Source organism: Periplaneta americana, chromosome 3, assembly GCF_040183065.1.
Source record: "Periplaneta americana isolate PAMFEO1 chromosome 3, P.americana_PAMFEO1_priV1, whole genome shotgun sequence".
Classification (NCBI taxonomy): domain Eukaryota; kingdom Metazoa; phylum Arthropoda; class Insecta; order Blattodea; family Blattidae; genus Periplaneta; species Periplaneta americana.
The window spans coordinates 198,101,646-198,114,522 of record NC_091119.1 but is presented as its reverse complement, the minus strand read 5'-3'; the positions used below and the strand labels follow the sequence as shown (position 1 = coordinate 198,114,522).

The following is a 12,877-nucleotide window of genomic DNA, read 5'->3' as shown; positions in this document are numbered from 1 at the left end:
TTGGTGAACGGTTGTAATTCCATGTTTGGCCAAGAAAGTGTGTATCAATTGGGATGAATGTGCGGGGGGCGTTGTCGTGATGCAAGTGCCAGTTGTTCGCCGTCCACATGTCTGGTCTTTTGCGCTGAACTGCATCACGGAGTCGCCGGAGAACATCGTGATAGTACTCCTTTGTCACCATTTGTCCTTCCGGTGCGTATTCGTGATGCAAAATTCCACGGACATCAAAGAAAACAGTCAGCATCACCTTGATTTTGCTTTGCACCTGCCGCGCTTTCTTCGGCCTTGGAGACTCGGGATGCTTCCATTGCGACGACTGTCTTTTTGTTCCTGGGTCGTACCCGTACACCCATGACTCATCTCCAGTTATCACGGTGTTCAGAAACCCAGGATCAGTGTTGGCGGTGTCCAGAAGGTCCTGTGCAACGTCACGACGGAGGTCCTTTTGTTCCGGGGACAACAACTTGGGCAAGAATTTCGCAGCCACTCGGTTCATGTTCAAATCATCACGCAAAATTGCATGTGCAGAATCTTTACTCACTCCAACCTCTTCGACAATCTCCCGCACGGTCAAACGACGATCTGCCATCACCAAATTTCGCACCCTCTCAACAACAGCTGCACTCCGAGCAGTTTGGGGCCTGCCACAACGCTGCTCACTCTCCGCTGATGTGCGGCCATCTTTGAATCGGTTGAACCACTCCTTAATTTGTGTTACACCCATCGCATCTTCCCCAAACACCTGCTGAATCTTACGAATTGTTTGACTTTGAGAATCACCAAGCTTTTGACAAAATTTGATGCAGTATCTTTGCTCAATTCGTTCAGTCATCTTGCGAGAAAACTAAATCCGACAAACACCTAGAACAGCACCTTACTTGGCGACCACCAGCCAGTGACTGGCACAAGCGAATGCGGTGAAAAAATTCAAGCATGCGCATTACAGTTCCTCCTTCCACCATGCACAGTGGCGCCGCCTTAGAATCACAACTTTACGCGGGAAAAATTAAGGTCGGATACTTTTTAGACAGGCCTCGTACAGTCACGAAGCTTGAGTTATGAAGGTACTATGAACAATAGACTGTGCTGGTACTATTTCACATGGTCTGTGATGAGGCGATAGTAGCGATCCTTGTGGTTAGCAACTATTTATGGATGCATATTCCGTACGTATTGAGTTTCGTGACTGTATATACTAGACTGTGGTAATATTAATAATCCTAAATGTGTAATATGCATCTATTAATTCTTTACTACACATCAATTTCAGTTTAAACTTAAAAAATGAAATACTTATTTAAAATACTTATAGAGATTCCTGCACTCATGATTAGAAGCACCTCACCTGTCTTTTGAAGCTTCTCTTCCCACGTCTGCGACATTTCCTTCATCAGCTTCTCGCTTTCGCTCAGCTTTTCTGTGAGATCCACTCGTTGCTGCATAAAAAATAAAAGACAAACTATTTACAGGTTATACTGCTTCACATCTGATAAGCTATATTCGCTAATCATTCACAATTAAAAATAAAAAAAATTGCAATATTTCTCGCTATTCATTTTATGCTAATGTTATGAAATGTAATTGCATATGAATTGGTTGTTAGGAACGTTTATGACCTAAGCAACAATCAGGTTATATAGATATGTTATGTTCCATGCTAATTTGTATAATCTTTTAAAATCTGTAAAAGTTATTTGGGAAAAAAAAATGTTTTTGTCGCTTATTAATGCCCAAGAGACTTAGATTTCTTATATTCTCCGTAGTATTTCGTTAGTATAACACTCCCAACTCTAAGGAAAATCTGGCAGAAAAAGAAATGTTCACCATTTATGACTGAGTCAGGATTTTTGCAGAATATACACCTTAAATGTATTATAAATATTGCGTCTTCGAATATGGCAGACAGAATATAGTTATTGTTTTGGCTGCTACAGCTTCTCTCGGGGAACAATCACGTATTCCATTTTCAAGTACAAGATTCCATTATGCATTCAAGTTTTATAGTTTTGAACTTTTCTTAATATTCTAACTTCAATTTTTATTTGTCGTTTACAGCTACAAAACGAAATTGAAAGATTATCTGCATAATTTGTGATCTTCCTTCACCAGGAAATGTGCTTTTTTATATCAAAGTAACGAGATAATTACAGACGTGGACAAATTATTAGCAAAATTTAAGATTTTTATTATATATTTTTACAAAATACGATTCTTCAATTTACACTACAGTTGACATTTTTGTTTATTTCCAAATTATTAGCAAAATTGAAGATTTGTATTCTATATTTTTCAAAATTTAACTCCTCAATTTGGACTACATTTGATATTTTTGCATATTTACAAATTATTAGCAAAACTGAAGGTTTTATTGCATATTTTTACAAAATTCGATTCTTCAATTTGTACTACAGTTGGCATTTTGGATATTTCGAAATTATTAGCAAAACTGAAGATTTTTGCTTTATATTTTTACAAAATTTGACTCCTCAATGCTGTTGACAATTTTGCTAATTTACAAATTATTAGCAAAATTGAAGACTTTTATTGTATATTTTTACAAAACTTGACTCTTCAATTTAAACTACAGTTGACATTTTTGCATATTTCTGTCTACTGTAATGATGGAAATATCCAAAATTATCAAATGTAGTCTAAATTGAAAAGTCAAATTTTGTAAACAGAATTATCATAAAAATCGTCCATTTTGTTAATAATTTGTCCACGTCTGTATCTACTGAAGAGTAATTTCCTTTCAGACACACTGTATCAATTTTACTGAGTGATTAATTTCTCTTATATTACTGAATAATGGGCACTTCCCTGTTACAGTACAAAGCACCTATCTTTGATCATGAATATCGACTTTATCGAAGATCAATATACTGGGACACCATTTTGAACATCAATTTTTGTATCATTTGATTCAAGTATTAAAATGAATTCTTTTATCAACAATACTAAATGCATAATTCTCATATTTCATCACCATTTGTTTCTTTCGATGATGGCTACAAATTAGAATCTTTCACTGCTGGAATTATGATACATAAGACTATAAAACTATGTATCTTGTGCAGCAAAAGAAATTAATCTTATTGAAAAATAAGATATTGATTCCACAGGTGATAGGTATAAGCAAACATGCCATAAAATAAGAAAACTAAGATCCTGTGCATTACCACAACGAAATCTCAAGTTAAAAGAGTTCTAAAGAAGATAATTTACCTCTTTGTAGCCCTCAGATCCTGTCGCATGTTTAAGCATCTCTTTGAGAGCTTCAACCTCCTGTCTAAGTTCTCTGATAATTCGCGCATTCGGATCTTCGTTAACAACAGCATGGTTGACTATACGTTTGGCTCTATCTGCATATCGTAATGTAGAAAGGGTTTCCTCGTAGTTATCTGCTGCAGGAGAAATTGTGGCTACCATCACAGTTTTGCTGTTGCCTCCAAGGTTGTCCTGCAAAATGCAGTGCAAGAAATTAGACGATTTCTGAACAAAATTCAGATTTGCTACTGTCACACGGAAGACTTATGATGGAAATTTTTGCAGCACAGGACTGCAAGGAATAAAAATAAATTTTAATACATATACACGAGAGCAGAATATCATAAAAAATCGAAATCTTCAAATAAATCGTCACATTCCTTCTAAATGGTGTCCCAACAAGAACGCCGGATTTAATAATGTCGATAAATCCAACAAAACACATAACAGAATAGACAATAGTGACGCCAAACCAACAAAAAGACAATGGCGCAATGTCTTGTTACTATTGGGTTGGCGACATTGCTATCTGCTGTGTTATCTGTTTTTGTAGCATTTATTCACATTATTAAATCCGACGTTCTACTGGGACACCCTGTATTTAGAGAAGAAAATACACTCTTCTCATTTTGTTTGTCACACCCGACCTCAAGCATCTTGCTTTTTGGATGTGATCCAGTTATAATTTTATTAATACAGCAATAATATGTGTATTGTAAGAAATACCGAATATACTAAGTAGGATTTGGAACCTTAACGGAAAGGAATGTGAATTTTCTTTCTATAATTTTTGTTACTATTGTGTTCTGATTTTGTGTTATATTTTATTTTATATTTGTATTATTTGAATTTCAATAAATCAAACAACAACAAAAAAAATGAAACTATTATTTTCCTTAAAATTTATTTTAATGGATGATTCATTTGAAGTTTCTAAAATGTGAGAAAAATTAATTACCGGTAAGTAATGAAGTCTTCCACATGCTACCAACTTCTGATTGAAATAAAAATAAAAACTGGTAAGTATAATACTGAAAGATTAGTTTTCTTTTTCCTCTCCAAGAATCAAAATGAACAACATTCAAAAGAAGAAATTCCATTACCTTGAGAAGCCACGTAAGTACAGAGTCCCGATATGGTACAAATTTGTCTTTATTCTTTCCACCTGAAGATTGATCAGCTAACTTGGATATGACAAGGCCTAGAGTAGTTAAGGACCTGCCAAAGCACAGACAATACTGTCACTTCCATGTTCATTATGCATATTTTGTCCTTTAGTTTACATAATTTTATAACTAAGCTCATTATGTTCCTAACATAAAATAAAAATAATTTTATAACTAAGCTCATTATGTTCCTTCTATACTGTAAAATAAAAATAATTTTGAAACTAAGCTCATTGCATTTATAACAAAAAATAAAACATCTTTGTATATAATTAATTGTCGGCCTGGGTGGTGCAGTCGGTAGAGTGCTGGCATTCTATGCCTGAGGTTGCGGGTTCGATCCCGGTCCAGGTTGATGGCATTTAAGTGTGTTCAAATGCGACAGGCTCATTTCAGTAGATTTACTGGCATGTAAAAGAACTTCTGCGGGACAAAATTCCCATATACAGATGATGCTGATACAACCTCTGCAGTTGCAAGTGTCGTTAAATAAAACGTAATTAAAAATTTAAATTTAAGTGATCAACAATCTTTAAAAAAAAAAGTGAGGAAAATTTTAAATAATTACCGTATGAGTAACAGTCCTTTATATGAAAAATTATGAAGAAAATCTTAAATAATCAGCATTATTTTGAAATAAAAAAAATTTCAAAAGGAACACTGAAATTATCATTAATGCCTTAACCAAAAAACACTTAAGAACATTTTACATAATTAATATGTCTTTCAAATGACACAGTTTGAGGAAAGGCAGAAATAACCAACACTTTTAAAGAGAAAAATTACAATGAATAATAATATATGAGGGGCTCACAACCAGAGTGGACCAAGTCCACCAGTGGTCAGTTTGTGGATTAATACAATCTCGGATGAAGAAAACTTAGATTTATTCATTGCCATAACAAACAAAGTCCATAACTCATTTATTACTCCACAGAGGACAGCATTTCCTATGGAAGATGAAGGTTGCTAAGCGTGAGCCAGGAACTTTAAGACTCAATATCTCAGAACTATTCCAGATGGACTTGGTCCACTCTGGTTGTGAACCCCTCATATCAGCATGCCTTTAAAATATAAGCCCTTGCGAAGAACTTCAAATAATCCATAACACAATATTCATTTTATAAAAATTTTATGATGTAGAGTCAACGATACCTTTTCTATATTATATAAACTACAATTTCAACTCTCTTTCAGGGGAGTGCTAGAATTTTATAAATTTACAATTTCTTTGTATTGTATTTTTCTGGCAATAAACAACATTAAACAACAAAAAAACACTCACTTGTTAATGTTTGAACCCTCTTTGAGCCTATCACCAACAGCACCAGTCTTAACAGCTCTTTCACTTCCGGCAAGATCGACCAGAGACATTCGACTCACTTTTTCACCTGAAACCCCTGACTTTGCATCTGTGAGCGTTTGTGTTAATACCACTGAAAAAACTGCGTGAGATCGTGACGATTCGCTGTTCATGTTGGTAGCTGCCACAGTTCTGGATTTATTGCCTTCTGCCATTAGATTGTCTATATCCTGCAGAACAAGGTGAAGCAGAAATATTTTCACATTATTAAACATTAAAGATCCATACCATACTTTTATGAACAATAATTTCAACATACATACTTGCATAAATCTGTGTACGATGTAACATGGGTCCTTATTTCCTTTTGTTTTCTGGCACAAAAAAACCTATTTTCGACAGCTCGACTGAGAACCAATTTGTGAAATAATTGAACCTTCTCGACTGTAGAAAGGGGTGGCTGAATTAATTGCAAATAGTCAAACAGCCTTATTGTCAGTGAAGAATGCGTAAGAATTAGAAAAGTTCAAGTTCATAATTATTATATATCTTTCCATAGACCATTTTCCTAAAAAATTTTAGATAAATTGTTATCCGAAAATTTTAAAATACTGATGTATGAAATACCACATTTCGAATGAAATAGCTGTGAAAAACAGTACGAAAGTAATCACTCCTATATTTAATCTTTAAAGTTTGACTTAATTATGTGAATATTTGAATATTGATTTCTCTGCACTAGTGGCAAAGCTGCAGCTTAAATCAAAATTAAAGATATCAAAATTTATCTTTTAATTTAACTTCAACTTGCTTATTTGTGTCTTATGTACCCGAGAAAATTTAATTTAATTTAATTTATCTTCAATTCTTTAATTTATCTTTTAATTCAACTTCAACTTGCTTATTTATGTCTTATGTACCAGTATCTGAGAAAATTTAATTTAATTTATCTTCATTTTTTTTAATTTATCTTTTAATTCAACTTCAACTTGCTTATTTGTGTCTTATGTACCCGAGAAAATTTAATTTAATCTAATTTATCTTCAATTCTTTAATTTATCTTTTAATTCAACTTCAACTTGCTTATTTGTGTCTTATGTATCCGAGAAAATTTAATCTAATTTATCTTCAATTCTTTAATTTATCTTTTAATTCAACTTCAACTTGCTTATTTGTGTCTTATGTATCCGAGAAAATTTAATCTAATTTATCTTCAATTCTTTAATTTATTTTTTAATTCAACTTCAACTTGCTTATTTGTGTCTTATGTATCCGAGAAAATTTAATCTAATTTATCTTCAATTCTTTAATTTATCTTTTAATTCAACTTCAACTTCCTTATTTGTGCAATTCTTTAATTTATCTTTTAATTCAACTTCAACTTGCTTATTTGTGTCTTATGTACCCGAGAAAATTTAATTTAATTTAATTTATCTTCAATTCTTTAATTTATATTTTAATTCAACTTCAACTTGCTTATTTGTGTCTTATGTACCCGAGAAAATTTAATTTAATTTAATTTATCTTTTAATTCAACTTCAACTTGCTTATTTGTGTCTTATGTACCCGAGAAAATTTAATTTAATCTAATTTATCTTCAATTCTTTAATTTATCTTTTAATTCAACTTCAACTTGCTTATTTGTGCAATTCTTTAATTTATCTTTTAATTCAACTTCAACTTGCTTATTTGTGTCTTATGTACCCGAGAAAATTTAATTTAATTTAATTTATCTTCAATTCTTTAATTTATCTTTTAATTCAACTTCAACTTGCTTATTTGTGTCTTATGTACCCGAGAAAATTTAATTTAATTTAATTTATCTTCAATTTCTTTAATTTATCTTTTAATTCAACTTCAACTTGCTTATTTGTGTCTTATGTACCCGAGAAAATTTAATTTAATTTAATTTAACTTCAACTTGCTTTTTTGTGTCTTATGTACCCGAGAAAATTTAATCTAATTTAATTTATCTTCAGTTCTTTAATTTATCTTTTAATTTAACTTCAACTTGCTTTTTTGTGTCTTATGTACCCGAGAAAATTTAATTTAATTTAATTTATCTTCAGTTCTTTAATTTATCTTTTAATTTAACTTCAACTTGCTTTTTTGTGTCTTATGTACCCGAGAAAATTTAATTTAATTTAATTTATCTTCAATTCTTTAATTTAACTTCAACTTGCTTATTTGTGTCTTATATACCCGAGAAAATTTAATTTAATTTAATTTATCTTCAATTCTTTAATTTATGTTACCGTGATTCTTCTGTGGGTGACTGAAATAAATGCTGGCAATGCCCCTTCCTGATTCCGGTAACCACGGTATCAGCAATGTGCTAAAATACCGTAAAGTCTTGCTTTGTTCTCTCTGTATTAGCACTTCGACACAAAAAGTCATGCCAAGATCAAGTTGCCTTTGCATTGTATGGTGGAAAAAAGGGAGAGGAAAGTGAACCAATGATTATTCAGAAACGACACATAACATGTCAAGAACTGGGTGCGCTTGCAGGGTAAAACTTCAGTAGCCTATGTGATCTGCTATCTTGAGAGAATTTGATTAGAAGAAGCTGTCCTGCTTTACCTAGGTAATGTAAGATCTTATCACAATCTTGCCAAGAGAATGTACTGCAAAATTTCTACGAATATACCACATCCACAGCAGTTTCTGAACTTGCCTCATGAACTTCCATCAGAAAAATACATTATGAGGGCTTACTTATCTGACGTCGATATTATCACCAAGACTGTTAAAAGGTGACTCACTCAGAGTCTTTAGTGGGCCTCACGTGATCAATACATCAATATAAGAACTCTTGTTGAATTTGTAAGGGTAAACATTGATAGACTGACAATACAGAAAATATTGATGGATAGTTTGATGGGAACCAAAACATTTTAATATTATGAATAGATATTGATGATTAGCTATAGGTATTGACAGACTGACAATATTTATACAGTTATCCCTTATATTGCTGTCTTGTTATATCACAACAGTACTGGTACAGTTGATTTTCTTTTGTATAGTACTTATTTATGCCTACACAGCAATTTATTGATCAACATGATAATTGTAACACCTTCCATTCATTTACCAATATAGGTGCGTCTGTTTTATGGGACAGCTTTTACATAAATAGAGAAAATAATTAAGCATATGTACAACTACTTTAATCTAGACCTACAAGTATATTTTGAATATTACCACTGTGTGTGTTACTAGTCTGATGTGAGAGCATGGGGATCCATAACCTTCTTCTCTGTCAATACATGTAAAAAGTTAGGCCTCAATAACATTATTATGAGAAAAATAGCCAATAGTGTCTTAAAGAGACCCAGTCAGATCTTACGAAATCATCAGTATTGTACTCTAACAATATCTGAAAATTGTAACGTTCTTTTTCTGTATTATTTACTTCATAATACTTGTTCACTGTACTTTAACATAGGTTTCTTTCTTATCGCCCTTCACCTCCCCCCCCAATTCCATGTTTTTTATCATATCCATCTAATGATATCCATGAATATCTGGCCCGGGTTCGATTCCTGGTGAGGTCAGAAATTTTAACATAAAATTTCTACCTCGGGACTAGGAGAGATGGATATGCACAACTTCTAATCACTAAATTGTGCACCAATATGCCTGGGTTAAATCCCAAATCTCTCCGCAGTGCATATTAAGAGAACGCATATGTCACTGTTGATAGTGATTCGTCCGTCGGATGGGGATGTTAAGCCTGGCGGCCCCCTTGGTGCTATTCGACGGGAGTAGGTATGTGCCGGCACTGGGTTTCCCCTTCTCCCTTCATCTTCATCTTCATCATCATCATCATCCATTCCCGACACTACACCTACACGAACACTTACACATACACTCACCCTAATACACGACATAACTCTTCACAGATATACATCATGTACAGCGTGATCTGCCGAAGTGGTGTACAACTAGAAAATGGGTCACAGTTCTGCCATCTATCCACAGCATGCGGAACCCCAATCACGCAAGTGAAGTGGGTGGGCATTGGATACACATACATTTGTAACACAGTACCGATCTGGACAATAAAGTAATACAAATCCTGTAACTTTTAAATGCCATTACCTGAAAAGATGTAACAGCCAATTGTGACAGGCCATCTACATATGGACCTAAGACATTGTGTTCTCGTACTTTCAGGGACTGCTTGTTGGCCTTTGGATCTAGCAAATCATGTACCTAAAAATAAAAATACGCATTTTAACAATTATTTGCTTTCTGTGTGTAGGCCTAACTGTTGCACAAACTAGAAATGCAATACAAATATGATCCATCTTAAAAAATAATGCACAAGGGTACTGAACTAAAACTCAGAGCAATTCTGTGGTGTCACATTGCTAATCTTACGTACAAATAACAGACCACACAAATTTGTTCTTAAAGCATCATTCAGAATTACCAAAGAAATTTCTTTCAATTGGTTGATGGTTTTTATGCAGGTCATATCTTTGATATAATTAAAATCTTCAACCATTGTCACAATAGTGCCTGAGTAATTTTAATAGCATGGCCATAATAAATAAATAAATAAATCTCTTTTTTTTTTTCATTTTATTTACTGTATTTTACAGATTTTAGATCAGCACTGGAGTTTTGGGAACATATTCAATTTCCTATTAATTTTTTTCACGCTTTTACTGAATCACCATGTATATACAAGTATCTACAATGGAATTACTGTGTTTCGTCTAAATTGGTTTCTTGGATAGCCGTTAGTATGTGCCTATAATAGGAGAAATATGAAATATACTGTAATTCATGCAAGAAAGTAAGCTTAAGAGTCTGATACGTTGCTAAGCAAGTGACGTCATGTGTTGAAATTTTCGTAACGTTTTATTCATTTGATACTCGAGCATAAACGTTCCACGTTAAAAAAAAAAGAAAAACATTATAAGTAAGGCACTATTTAAGTCCACGCTGTGGCGTAATAGTTAGCACGTCTGACCATGAAATGAGCGGGCCCGGGTTCAAATCCTGGTTGGGATTTTTTACCGGGGTTTTCCTTCAACCAATTGTAGCAGAATTGCTAGGTAACTTACGGAGTTGGACCTCGGACTCATTTCACCATCATTAATTTACATATCATCATCATCATCATCATCATCATCCATACAATAATCCGGATTAAGTTCACAGTGCAGGGTACTGTACTTGTACAAGAGTGTGGCCGTTTGGTTACTCAATCTTTCACAGAATAGGAGCGGAAGCACAATAAGCCTCAGGATGCTGTGCAATCCTTCGGATCCCTCCTCCGTATGAGGGAGGGGAGATGAGGGGGAGGGGGAGAGGAGAGGGAGAGGGAGAGGGAGAGAGAGAAAAAAATATTTATCGAATTTCAAATCACGGAATAAAAAGAAATGAAATCTTACCTTTTCATTGTATATTTCCATATAACTGACTTCAACTTTGTAGGTGAGTTCTGAACTCTGTTGCTTAGCTATTAGGTCGAACAGGGAGTCACATAGTCGAGGAATGATGCCTTTGTTATCTTGGCTCCCCATCATGGTGTAAGATTTTCCAGAACCTGCAAGAGAAACAATTTAAAAATAAATTATTTCCTTAAAACTTACACAAAAACATACTCGTTACTGACACAATCGTCGTCGTCATCGTCATCATCATCATATTCGTCATTAATAGCAACAACAAGCATAACTATACAAATGAGTAACAGATCACGTGGCCTGCCACGATACCAGTCCATCATTTAACCAGTCGACCAATTGATTTTCCTCTTGGAGAATACCTCAGCTGTTAAGGGATATCCTCGTGCATGCTGTTGATGTGGGTTCACCTGTTTTTGTGTGTTTTATACAGATTTTAATTTCATGACTTGCCTTACATATGAATATAGCAGAATAACCTTCTCCAAGGCAATCAATTATTATTAAAAAAAAAAAACATATAAACGCATCTTTAAGTACAAATAATTTGTACTGATCACTAGATTAACTTAAATATTTAAACACAAGTTTCGAAGTTAATATAATAATAGTAATTCAATTCAATTCAATTTATTTGGCCATTAGATATACAGTTTTAGGCTTCGTCAGGATATATTGCAAAACATATAAATACATTTTAAAAAACGCTAATAAAAGAAACAGTAAAATTTAAATAATACAATGAAAACACAAATTAATTTGAAACTTTTAAATTAAAGAAAACTAACTAAATTGCAATTAAACTTATTTATTAAAATACAATTTCATACAGATTTGTGTTGAAAAACTCAGCAACAGAATAAAAAGGATTAATTAGTAACCAATTGTAAAATCTAGTTTTGAAGCTATTAATTGGTAATTTATAATGGTAAAGAACATCGCTAAAACAAACATCAATTAAGACGCAGTTGTATACAGGGTGGAAGGGGACCGATGCACCAAAATTTAAGAGGTGATTCTACATGTTAAACATAACAAAACTTTATTACACTCTTCCTTCGATGAAGCAGAAAAAAGGTAGTCTTTGTCCAAAGTTTGCAGCGCTCTATTGCGGTAATGGCCGAGAGAAATGGCTGATTGCTGTACAAACAGGTGGGTAAAAATAATCTGAACAATTAATGTCTTCAATCTTTTTTTTCGCAAATTAAACCGTTTAGCCATGAATTTAAATTTAATAATTGAGAAAATCGTTAAAATAAATCTTGCAACACAGAGCATTGTCGCGCATCACCGATTGAGTACAGCAGAGGGGGAGGGGAAGGTAAGGAGTGCAGGCTTGTAAGAGTTATTGCAATAGCCGTGATGTTGCCAAATGCTTCATAGAAACATAACGATTTCCTCTAAAACTGTGAATGTTAGAGAAAAAAAAATGTATATTTTTTCAAATATCTCCTCTTTCATTTTGGTACACACGTTACCATCCATCCTATATAGCCGTACAATATCTCCAATTTACTTCAGGAAAAGTCTATCTTAAGCCTCAATGAAACAGTATTAAAATGATTGAGTTCGAGAAACTTTTGTATTGCCATTATTCTCTTCACGTGGCAAACAGGACTTTTATTATAGTACATTATGCAACCAACCTATAATGGTAGTAGTTAAGACGCGAGTATGTTTGTTTATGAAACGAGCGCAAGCGAGTTTCATAATTTTCA

The 12,877-nt window shown here is 33.5% G+C and overlaps 1 protein-coding gene across 4 annotated transcripts in view; it reads right to left on the bottom strand.

The window, feature by feature from the left end:
- Positions 1-12,877, bottom strand: part of Khc-73 (Kinesin heavy chain 73) — a 734,708-nt gene that overhangs the window by 118,554 nt on the left and 603,277 nt on the right. For all 4 annotated transcript variants that reach the window (XM_069822453.1, XM_069822454.1, XM_069822455.1 and 1 more), the window contains exons 4-9: positions 11,145-11,299; positions 9,841-9,954; positions 5,719-5,966; positions 4,371-4,485; positions 3,226-3,459; positions 1,346-1,436 (exon numbers count right to left, since the gene is read on the bottom strand). In XM_069822453.1, coding sequence (XP_069678554.1) covers positions 1,346-1,436; positions 3,226-3,459; positions 4,371-4,485; positions 5,719-5,966; positions 9,841-9,954; positions 11,145-11,299 — 957 coding nt within the window. The remainder of the gene's footprint in view (positions 1-1,345; positions 1,437-3,225; positions 3,460-4,370; positions 4,486-5,718; positions 5,967-9,840; positions 9,955-11,144; positions 11,300-12,877) is intronic.